At 45.4% G+C, this 12,164-nt stretch overlaps 3 protein-coding genes across 3 annotated transcripts; 2 read left to right on the top strand and 1 right to left on the bottom strand.

Annotated features, from left to right (window-relative positions):
* Positions 1 to 4,443: 4,443 nt before the first annotated feature.
* Positions 4,444 to 5,691, top strand: N7517_008136 (uncharacterized protein; the record flags this gene model as incomplete). Its single annotated transcript, XM_056725866.1, has 4 exons — positions 4,444 to 4,604; positions 4,663 to 4,799; positions 4,887 to 5,561; positions 5,642 to 5,691. Coding segments are annotated over 4 exons (1,023 nt in total), but the record flags the coding sequence as incomplete, so codon positions are not given.
* A 3,054-nt stretch (positions 5,692 to 8,745) lies between these two features.
* N7517_008135 (uncharacterized protein) lies at positions 8,746 to 10,817 on the bottom strand (the record flags this gene model as incomplete). The annotated part of the gene is made up of 4 exons (XM_056725865.1): positions 8,746 to 8,748; positions 9,742 to 10,332; positions 10,396 to 10,542; positions 10,593 to 10,817. The coding sequence occupies 4 exons, from the start codon at positions 10,815 to 10,817 to the stop codon at positions 8,746 to 8,748; spliced, it is 966 nt and encodes a 321-aa protein (XP_056576716.1).
* Positions 10,818 to 11,498: 681 nt separating this feature from the next.
* N7517_008134 (uncharacterized protein) lies at positions 11,499 to 11,900 on the top strand (the record flags this gene model as incomplete). Its single annotated transcript, XM_056725864.1, has 1 exon — positions 11,499 to 11,900. One exon carries the CDS (start codon positions 11,499 to 11,501, stop codon positions 11,898 to 11,900), a length of 402 nt encoding a protein of 133 aa, XP_056576715.1.
* Positions 11,901 to 12,164: the final 264 nt, after the last annotated feature.

Genomic DNA, 12,164 nt, shown 5'->3' with positions numbered 1-12,164 from the left:
CGTTTATTAAATTTTGCAAGTTATGTAAACCATGGAATGATTGATATCCAGACAATTGAGAGTGGTCGCTGTGTATATGAGACACCGACTGCAGTAACATTGTGTGTTGGCTATCACTAACTTATGCGTTAGCGGGTAGGCCAGCATCAGTAAAGCTGGCAGACTTGCGTGGCATTCCGAGTCAAACGTAAACGCTTTGTAGACTTGCGGTGAGACAAAATTACAATCATTACAAGTGCACACTTGGCGAATCAGTCCCAGCAATTTCTACGCCCCGGAAACCGTGATAAATCGACAATACATAAAGGCTGTCTCTTATGCAGGTGGCTAGGAGATAGCATAATTTGTTCGATCTTGCCATATTATGTCTTTATCATATCGCTTCACTTTTGTCTCCAGCAAGCACAGGGCTACTCTATTGGGAAATTATCATGATGGCTTGTTCTGAGACACAAAGTAAATAGTCTGATTTGGCTAGGCTCATGCGTTTGAGGCAATAGATTTTTTCTCGTAGAACAGGGCTGCAAAATCCGGGCTGTTCGTTTTCTGATTCAGAGTCAATTGCAACAACATCCTCAGGCAGTTCGATTGGTCTTAGAAGCTCAAGAAGAATATGGTGCCAAAAGTGTTCGACTGCATAGAGGGCGAGTACTTTAAGGTGCAATCATGGAATGTCCTGTCAATCCTGCTCCATCTCACGCTCGGCAGCACTTTCTTGTTCTAGCAAATATCGGCAGAGACATGATCTAATTCACTTTTGATTGGCTATTTCTAAGCGGATCTTGTTAGAAAAAATCGGAAGCTGTTTTACACCATTCTTATCGACAGAAGCAAATATGCCATTAAAGTGACACGTACAACAATTGCGACTTAGTCCTTGCCAATGTTTGTCAGCTTGGCGCATAGTTTGGTGTGTTGTTCCTGTACAATTGTCTGCCTTGCTTGGTTGCCTCCACTTCTGATTCGTCAAATGCACACATGCTTAGGGACTTCTCATTCCCACGCCGCGTATGGAACATGTTTTCAGCCTGCTTTTTGGTACAAGGCTTTGTGTACTGAATGTGACGGCTTTTGTCGGACGCGACACTGGGTCGCGTAGGTGATTACCTACGTAGGCCTTTTATCATTCAAATCTGTCGGAATACAGAGGTGCATTACGTGGTGGAGACAGGGTAATTTACCCCGAAAATCATGTGATCAGTGGTACTCGACATACCATACAAAAGTGCATATTACAGTTAGTCAGCTATGTCCGCTCAGATTGTTGAAATAGCGGGTTTTGTCATTTTAGAGTTAACAGAGTCTTCAATATCTGCCATTTTTACCATACGTTTTGGTACGCCTGATTTCTGTCATATACTATAGGAAGTGCAGAATAAATAACTAGGGGATGAGCTTAGTAAGGTCGTTGGGAGCCTTAGGATTATCAGGCAGATGGGGGTGCTGAAAATTCCGGGCGCACTAGTAAAATCGCGACCCTCTTTTGTTGACACATCCTATTTGGGAAAATTGGGCGGTTGATGGGCGCCCTATGCTGCCCCATGGGTGGGCCGTGGCGAGGTCTACCCCGCACTGTCACTTTTGGGAAGTTGAAGTCCCTTTAATGTTGGCCGACCCATGGTTCGGTCAATATCAGAGTCCCAACCTTCCTTTTTTGATTTATCTCGTGACTTCGGGTTGAATCATTAAATATTTCTTACTTCACCTACTTCTCCTACATCACAGCTCCGATTTCTCCTTGGAATACCGAGAAATTGCCTTGCAGACAAAGCCACTGCGCGATATGTACCACAGGGCCTCAACTTACCAATCAGCGGAAACTGGCATTGCCCCAGTTGCTGCGCCCGCCCAAATCAACATCACGGGGGCACTTGTCGTTCCGAGGTTTGGAGCTTGACGATAAACGTTCTCTCTGAGTACCCAATCCCAGTTAGGCTGAGGCTACGGAGTAAAAAATCCGGGATGAGGTTGTTGCTGACCAATCAACTTGCAGCCCGGGTGCATGCCCAGTTCGCTTTTCCAAAGTTGTTGATCATGGTTACATAATCTACAGAGTAGCGCTGGGAATTGCTAAGGACACAACACCTTTTTACTAGGGACACAACAGATTGCTTACCTAACGAAGTATTATATAATCTGGCGAATTCCATCGATTGCTGCAGCAACAGTATGCCTGAAGTTAACTATTTTATTAACTAGTTAGTTATGATATTTCCCTCTTATATCTATCAATCTTTTTGACTCCCTATTGGACTCACTATTTGATCAATTTATCACTTAATTTCCACTATGGCAACCCCATTTGATCAAGTATACGACTCCCGCGAAGGAATGCTTACAACTCTATGCAACTACGCAGTTTCTCAAGGCTACGCTATCACCACGATTAGTTCGAATACGGGAAGGAATATTACTCTTGGATGCGATCGTAGTGGTCAGTATACCGATCGTATTAATGCACCGGAGGGGGCAAAGCGCCGGAAGACTAGTACCAAGCGAATCGGCTGCACTTTTCGCTTATACGCTAGTAAATCAAGTGCTAAAAATTCAGATGGAAAATGGCATATAAAAGTAAGGAATCCTGATCATAATCACGAGCTTGAAGATAATATGATTGCCCATCCAGCAGCGCGTACGATTAATCAAGAGCAGCGGGATACTATTTGGCACCTTCTTGAGCAAGGCACTCCTCCACGGCAGATTATAGGATTGATCAAAAATAGCGATCCTAGTGTTTTAATAACACCAAAAGATGTGTATAATCTACATATCCAATTCCGCAGAGAAAAGCTTTAAGATAAATCGCCGCTTCAATATCTCCAAGAGGAATTAGTATCTTACCAGTGGAAGTATGAATTTAAACAGGATAAGGAGGGTTATATTGAGTTTTTTATATTTGCTCACCCAGAATCAATTCAATACGCTAATCGATATAATAGGGTATTCGTTTTAGACTGCACATATAAGACGAATCGTTATAGAATGCCGTTACTTCATATTATTGGAGTTTCACCTTCAAATACGACGTTTAGTATTGCCTTTTGCTTTATGCAAAACGAGCAAGAAGAATCATATAAATGGGCATTAAAGACTTTCTTTTCTTGGCTTAATTCCCCTATACAACCTCCGGTTCTTTGTACTGATCGAGATCTTGCTCTATTAGGTGCACTTTCTAATGATTTTATAGATTACCCGCACTTACTTTGCTTATGGCATATTAATAAGAATATTGCCGCTAAATTGAAAGAATGCTTTACTACTAATAAAGCATGGGATGAATTTAATACCCATTGGCAGAGCCTTATTAATTCACTAACGGAGGTTGAATATGAAGCAAGACTATTAGATTTTACTAAGAAATATCAATTAGTATCCCCCTATGCCGTCCGATATATCAAAGAAACATGGCTAATCTATAAAGAAAAGGTAGTTCGCTATTGGACAAATCAGTACCTTCACTTAGGTAACTCGTCAACCTCACGAGTAGAAGGTTCACATGCGTTTTTAAAGAAGTATATCCAAGCTTCAACAGGTGATATACTAACTGTTTAGGGTCGAATTAGGCATGCTATACGTACGCAACTTGATACGTTAGTATATGAGGTTAAACATGACCAGTTACAAACCTTACTTTTCGCCCAATCCTTTTTATATTCAAACATCAATAAGCGAACCTCACATCATTCAATAAGACTAATTCAAGATCAAGTTAACATCGCTAAGAGGGCTACACACCTTGCCCCTTTATCGAATTGTACTAATGGATTTACTAGGATAATGGGCCTTCCTTGCGCACACCGAATCGCACAACTATTAGAGAAGAAACAACCAATTCCACTATCCGCTATTCATCCGTTTTGGAAACAGAACCTAGCACCGGATGAATCAGAGTATCTACCACTACTAGAACCTCGATTACCTATACCGAAGGTAAAAAGGTCAGATAAAAAAGGTGGAACTTCAGATGAATTAGGTGTTAAAATAGGGACTCCAACTTCAACTACAACCGTCAAGAAAAAAGCGCCTTCCAAGTGCTCAAAATGCGGGGAAATTGGGCATACAATCAGGTCATGTAAAGTATAATAGGTTAAATCAATCCATGTGCCAACTTGAGGCGTTTTATCATATAAAAATTGATCAAGTTGGTAATTCAACTGCGAGGTGCAAAGTTGTGGTGAGATTACATAACAAAGTTAAATATTATTATATAAGCAATCTGTTGTGTCCCTAGTAAAAAGGTGTTGTGTCCTTAGCAATTCCCAGTAGCGCTTCGTGGATAAAACGGCCCGAGGGCGGCTCCCTGCTTTCTTTCTATCTCCATTTTTCATGATATCACGTCGAGTCTCATTAAGTCACTGTCAGCATTAGAGAACAACACCTAAATATATGACTTTTTTGCTGCTTTAGCCTAAATCTACCGTCGCCGAAAGCGGACAACATGCAATGCCAGCAATTCCTTTTGTTGCCTCCTTACTAGAGCACGCTCTTGTGCATCGTGCTACTGCATCGCTCCCTAACATGACAGCGACTGCAAGTTCCTCATCTCTCGAGGTTGTTTGCGCCTGGCCGGTTTCCGGTCAATATGGCCCGGGGACCCGACTCCTGTAGGTTTCCCTACAAAGAGATTGGCAGTGTTACCATGATATACTGACACTACTCCAGATACTATGTCTTGATTGCAGCCTGTGTGGCCATTCGCAAAATACAATGGTTTAGGGAAGCTTGTGTGTCCGCTATATTACTTCTCCCTGCTGTCGCGGCTTTCCACGCGATTGTGCTTGCTGCGCTTCATGTCGACGGTGAGTCCAACGAACCTTTCGCTCCGGATTGATGTTTCCCGCTTGATCTGACCCACCGAAACGATCAATGAATTTAATAATCTACAGGCGCTGTCGATATGGATGTCTATGGGGCATTCCAGCTGTGCGCAGTTGGCATCCTAACCTTTCCAGTGACCGTCAGGCTATCCAGGGACTACTTCAACGACCTTGGCCGTCGGGTCGTCTTTCTATGGAACGTCCTTCTCTTGGCTGGGCTAGTGAGCTTGACTGTGGAATTTATGCGCCTCAGTGTCACTACTTGCTCAAGTGACGATCCGGCAAGCATTTCCTGGGCCGCAAAAGGTGGTGTGTTTAGCTATGGCTCCAACTGTAGCGTTGCTTGTACCCCAGAAAATGGGCCTGTCTCACCATTGCGACTAGAGGTAGCCGACAATCTCTACGTGGTTCCAGTGCCTCATGAGCTGTCAGCCAATGCTAGTACACTCATTGCGGCAGGATGCTGTATCCCTGCCATCCGGTCGTTGGTATCCACGTTGCTCCAAATCTTGGACGAGAAGTTCTCGAATGGAAAAAATAAGCAGAAGCCAGATGAACCCATTCAGGGAACCAACGGGGCTACGATCAGCCATATGACTGGAATTAACCAGAAGACAAAAGCCTGGTTAGCTCTAGTCGAGATACCGGTGTTTGCTGCAGCAGCGCTTGCAGTTATCGTCAAAGGCGAGATGAACTTTTGGAGTGCGCAAATGAAGTACCAAACAGAGCCTATGCAAAGCGTTGGTAAGTAAATGTTGTGCCTTATCTGACTATGGCCAATGAAAGCGCAGGTGGCATACATTTATTAACAGATAAATCCTTAGGTCAATGGGCGCCAGTTGTTGGTACTGCACTCGCTATATTAGGATCTGTTGTGAGGTGAAGAGAGGAGAAGGTTGTTGTATTGCTACAGACAAACGGAAGGTAGTTAACGTATTTTGTCAACAAAAGAGGGTCGCTGGACAAGGGGCTCAAGCATGGCAGCCGGTGCACTGCCTCAGACCTGAAATCCTCCACCAAGTCGTCCTCCACCGAGCCATCCTCCACCAAGTCGTCTTCCACTAAGTCTTGCTCCGCTTTGACGATGCCGAACTCTTCGTCATCGGTTTCGAAGTAATCCTCGGCTACCTTCGCACCTACTTCCAATTCTTCTGCAGCCTGATAATGTCTGTAAAGCAGTTGGCAAAGTGGCATCACTCTTGGGATGTACAAGCCATGCTTTTTACTGCATTGCAGGCTCACGATGTCTGATTCTATCTCATTTTTGAATTTTCGATGTGTTGAGTGCAAAATAGAAGGGGGGGGGGTGACAGCAACGTCAAGGAAAACTTATCAATGCTGTAGTAGACTGATGCTGTTTCATTTTTTAGAAATTGAATTTATTATACGTTATGTCGTTCCAATTGGGAATTTTAATAGCCTAGAGAATGCATTTCCCCTATCTTCCATATTTAGCCTAGTTCAGGACCCTTAGATTATCTTATGTGGGTGATAGCGGCGTCATTGATAGCTTCAGTGAAGCATGCTTTAGTGAAGTCTCAGTGGGAGTTCCAATACATGTACATGCAAATTCTGTTTTACAGATATGTAGTGTCACAAAGTCTAGAGGGCGAATTATGCCAGCATCGTATCAATCTTCAGCCGTCGGAGAGACCCTCGGGTTCCTAAAAATAAAAAGCGCTTTCTCAGGAGGAATGTCAGCGTTCATCACCTGCAACATAGAAGTTCTGATTGGGGGAAAGATCACCAAAAATTATTAGGGCTCTTCGATTTCACTAGACACTTGGATCAAAGAATCCACAAGAAACCCCACTGTATAGCATCTATCTTAGACCATACAACTTTACGTATTCCTCGATAAATTCCGAGAGGCTCGATAATAATAGCTGGTTGTTACAGTACAGTAAAATCTGTCAATTTATAGATTGTTCTAAGGCGTAAGATTCTGCAGCTCTCACTTCAATGATGTTGTATTGATTTTAACACTCTGTAGATCTAAATGTGGCCCGCAAAATAGTAAGTTGCACTAACTTTCGTGAGGCATGGGATGTCTGCTTTTTCTCGCCTTTTTCTGAGGTGATAGACCATAAGAATAGCTGCTTGTCTTGCGTATTCTGAGTTCGCAAGAAAGTGATGTAGATTAAAGTGATGTAAAAGCCATTTTTTGGTTCTGATAGAGCATTTATCCTTCGAGCCCTGAATGCGGCATGATATGTCTCCCTCGAAAGATATAAATAGGTTGGATTGGCCTTCTATATATGGTCTTTAAAGCAAGACTACATTTGGCTGACAGCAACGTGATATTCCAAAGACATATCTATACTGCCTCGGTGGGAAAATCTCTTTCAAAAAACAAGCCTATATCATGGGAAGGGTTTTGAAAGTTCTTACAAGAGCTCGCAAAAAGCATCGTACCAAAGAATTCGAACTAAATCACGTACCATCGTGCACGCCTCAGTCGGCCCTTGATAAGAAGATTTTCTATCTCGACTGGAAGCCTAGGCCAGAATGGGAACACCATAGAGGCAAAGACTTTGTTGGGAACAATTGCTGGATTTTCATCAGCCCAGATCACCCAGGCCTCCGTCTTGACGAAATGCAACTAAAGCTTTACCGAAACCTTTCCTTCCGACCGGTATTCGAGAATGGTGAAATGGAATACAAGCATACAGGGGATCCTCCACTTGAATGTATCACGAGCCCAGTTGCTTTGAAAAACGCAAGACTTTATTGCGTCGGGAATTATCTGTAGTCGACGTCGTGCGCTGGAGCATGGGCCGCCGTACCTTGCCCGAAGCTTCTTCTTTTGCCTCCTTCTAAAATAGACGGAGGCCCGATGCAGGGCAGCAGCGACCTTGGTTTAATGAGGGTTTTCGCGGGTCCAATCTAATTTGACTGTCAGATAGATACATCATTCTGATTGCTGGGAGGCTGTTCTCAGTAAACTAAGTGCTATAGTATTATATGGAATTCAGTTTCATCGTTGGACCCGTGAACTGGCGTAGATTGTTACGTGTTTTTGATCTCTCTTTTCGCGTTGTCGCAATTCTGCTCGATCCGGCGTGCTCGGTTATTCTCTGTGCAAGGCGCGTCGAGGGCAAACGACATGTTGTTTCTATTTCTAAAGTCCTCTAGCCAGACCTTGTCCAATATATCGCTGCCTTCAGTAAGGCTGCAGGCGTGGCCAAAAGCTTTCATGAGTATCCTGTCATTCGTTGGAATTTTTCTTTTCTTGTATTCCTTTACCAAGTTGGAAAGCGCCCTTTCGACATCAGTAACACGGCTCCTGGTCTCTTTTTCTGCAAACAGACCCTGGTCAAGGGCAACGTTTGTTGCTTTCTGGCGCAGAATTCTTGAAACTGTGCTAAAGTTTTATGTCAGGGTACATTGAAGGGCAGAGCTAGTGAAAACTCATACATTGTATCCACTCCGAAAAAGGCTATCCAATTGTTCCTACCAACAAACTCCAAGAGAACGAATACCTCATCTCCAAATTCCCACTGTTTGGTTGTCTAGTTCATGATATAAACATATCTTTCGCCGGTCTTGGTAGGGAAGCAGCATACGCGTTCTTGATTTTGGAGGACGTGTCTTCTGAGCGACAGACACCATCTCAAGCCAAGGTGGTAAGGCTGATATTGGGACCCGACTTGATGAAACGCACGATTCGTGGAGGGGCGATGGATGTGCCGGGATGGTGGTAGCATCGAGTAAGGCATCCAGTAAGGCATCAAACCAGATGGTGTCGGGTACTGGGTTATCGTATGTTGCATTCTTGTCCGTAGGTGGTCAGGGTAGAGATGAATATTCAAAACCATCAAGTGGGAACTGAAGTGTTCCCGAATTCATGGTTCCTGAGTTCTCTGTGGATGATAGCACCCAGAATGATGACTCTATTAGAGCGTACACGAGGGCGTCCAGTTAGGAATTACTGCGAACAGACAAGTAGTGGTGCACAGGGAGAGATGAGAGACGAAGCTGTCAGATCATATGGGATATTCCCGCGAGATGCGTAAATGACTTTGCTCGGGGCAAGAGCGAATGAGCATAGCTGTCTATGGAGGACAGGCAACCATTTTAAATACAGATAAGGTGGACCCGGTGGGAGACGATATAGTCTGCTCTTTCACTGATAGGATAAGCGGAGTTACCGAGGCAGTATCCAAATCCTTGGTAGGAACGTTCTGTTTGTCCAAGTTACGGATCAGATGATGTGATCCAGCGACAAGTTGGTCGTTATTGGCCATGTCAGCATACTTAGGCCTTTGCTGTGGCTGTAGCCGCCCCAGTGCCAAGGGAAAACTGGTAACCTGGAGTGGGAGGCAATATATTTGTATATTGAAATGATTTCCATATACAGAGCGAAGGTGGGTGGGATAGAATGAGGCTTGGCTGCGTGAGAGATGACAAGCTACCGACGGAGACGAGCAACTGACTCCTGAGGCAGTTGCGGAGGGGAAACCCCTCCAGTAAGTGTAATACTAAGGGGATCAGATGGTTTCTGTTGGATGCCCGAGGCACCGTGTATATAAGCAGTAATTACAGATCTCATTCTATCTGAGGCATCAACTCAACACCATTTTCACTGCTCGTATAATCAGTTGTGAATATACGATTCGTGGATCCTATGGCATTCACAGATGTGTTGTTTAGTGACATCGGGTGCCATGAACAGGTACAATGCGATAAGGTGTCGGCGCAGATACACCGGGTTACCGGAGGATTTATTAATCCCACGTATACAGTAATATTTCTTATGTAATCAGGATAGTATAAATTGCCAGAAATTGGGGTACAGCAATACAGAGAGTTGAACACCATTGATTGGACCCATACTTTACAATACGGACTACTCCGACACATCATCACCGCCTTGGCATCCTCGGCGAGCACGCCGCGTGTCTTTGCTAGCTTTGACACGAACCTCAAGCAGTCTGCTATCCGGCACTAAATGCGACATGGCCGCGACCGGGGCCTCATCTCTCATCCCGGTGATTAGCAGCACGTCTACATCTGCAGCGCCATATACCACATTTAGAAAATGCTCCTCGGGCAACCGAGGTCGATTTGGCACCTGATGCTGGAAGAATGTTGTCAACGCTGATCGGTGTTGCTCTTTGTAGGCACGGTCCTGACGCAGACAGTTCAGGTCGGCACCGGTAGCGGCCGCGTATTCTCGCTTAGTCGCATCGCTGATGCTGACTGCGCGCGCCACGAGGCCTTTCTGGGTGCATTTGAGGAACATGGAGACCCAGACGTCGGCGCAATAGTCTTTACCGGCGCAGCTATCTCCTGTGACGAGAATAATGAGCCTCGGTTCCATCGGTGCTTTTGAGAGAGGGCAGGCGTATGCCAGCACATTGCGCGGGTCTGAGGTGTGCTTGAGACGGGCGAGACGCGGCCGATTTGGTCCAAAAGCCTTGACCGCCAGTGCGGCGTCTCTAGGGTCAGGTCCGAGATCTGCACCGTAAAAGCCGCTACTCAAGGGCAACAAGTTCATGGCGATGTTGTATACCTAACACACGGCAGCTCGAGCAACTTCGGTTCCATCTTGGTCGCGGTACCAGACACGAGTCACAATACAGGCAAAGTCCCAATCTCGACAGCCAAAGGCATTTTCATCAGCTGCCACGTCGCCAACCGCTCCGCCACCTTGAAGCAGATGGAGGTAGCAGAGTGGCGAAGGACGAATCTCAATTGCCGTCACCAAGCTGTTGGTGATCTCCTGGTTCCCATATTAGGTAGGCAGGCTATGACGACGTTGTGGCCGCATACTGAGCCAAGCTTATATGCATTATGATCATTGCGAGGGGTCGGAAGAGGTTCGTGCTCTTCATCTAGCATGGCCCTGGCTGCGGTCTGTTCCTTTGGAAGAGCACATACCCAACCGATGGTATAGGCATCGTGTCGGAGTCGCTTTCGGCATGGAGGCATTTCGGCACCAGCATTGCTTTGTGCTGGTACTGATTGCTCTGGCTGAGATAATGGGTTCTCAGCCATATTGTATGAGACGTACTCGACCAGGCAGGTTGTTTAGACGCGCCAGAAGTACTCAATATGTCAACGAAGGACCCTCTCTTCTCGCAACATCAAAGGTCTTGGACGATCTGCTCCAGAAGAGGGAGATCAAAGTGAATACTTGATGAATAGATGGATGCTAAGGAGTAGCTGTTTTCAAACGTTCCAATGTGGTGGTTTATGACAACAATTTCAGTTGGACTCTTACGAGCTGGAAGAGGGGCGTATCCTCAGCCTTGTAACCATGTGACTAGCGCGCTAGGCCAGAAAGATCATTGTAGCCTTTTCCTCGCTCACACTGCTTCCCGAATGGTTTCGTATCGATGACCATACTTTCATGTGGGGGCGGGTAGTGGGGGTTCCCAGGAACGGGTCGATCCGACCCAAAGACTCAGATCGAAGAGAGCCCCGTTACCATATGCAGTCAAGATTTTCCAGAAAAAACGTTTGAACTTCTCGCTTGAAGAGACCTCTCAACAATTTAAATGAACAGTTCGAGAACCACCAGATTACAGTTGGTGATTAAAACAGTTGAGGGATGATGTGCTAACTGTTTAACCACCTTTTTCTGAGGCCCGTAGCTTTGAGAGGAGCTTTGAGAGGGGCCATCTAGGTCCCAGGAACCTGAAATCGGCAAGTCACGTGCATTTCCTATTATCCAGCATGCCCCAGACCTTCGTCTTAAAATTATTTCATCTGCTCACTGGGAACGCCAAGGGGGCAGATGAATCTGCTCCCCGTTCCCTCCTGCAGCTTGTCATGGCTTCCTCGCCAGATCTCTCTTTACCACCATCCAGATCCTCCCTTCTCCCATCTCTCCGCAACATGGCTCCAAGGCTCCCTCGGGCAAAGCTTAAAATGATTCAAGATATGATATCGAGCAAATCACTGACAACCTCAGAAATGGCTAACGCCGCTGAATGCAGTAAACGTTCAATTATTAACATCAGCAATAACCTTCGCTGGTTCGGAAACGTCAAAGCACCGCAAACGCGTGTCGGTCGCAGACGAACCTTTACTCCTTCGATGTTAGAAGCCTTGTCTAAGATCAAGACCATTGGCTAACGCCACATTGCATGCTTGCCGAAACTGTGCTTTCAGATTTTCGTCACCAACATTTGATTCATGCCATGCGCCATAATCTTTGACAGCTTCATCTCTTAGCCCAGTAAGATTGAGGTCTTCCATGACTTGGTCATTGGGTGGCAGAACCATTGCTGAGGCTGTGATTGGGTTGGACGTGTCTTGTTGCAGGGAAGATTGCATCCCATTCAAGTTTATATTGATAGGCTGACAGCTTCCAGGGGTGCCCACCATCTTGTTCTTCTG

This window comes from Penicillium concentricum (genome assembly GCF_028827145.1).
Source record: "Penicillium concentricum strain IBT 3081 chromosome Unknown utg000003l_segment0_segment0, whole genome shotgun sequence".
NCBI lineage: Eukaryota > Fungi > Ascomycota > Eurotiomycetes > Eurotiales > Aspergillaceae > Penicillium > Penicillium concentricum.
The sequence above is the reverse complement of the archived record's forward strand: the minus strand, read 5'-3'. Positions and strand labels throughout refer to the sequence as shown.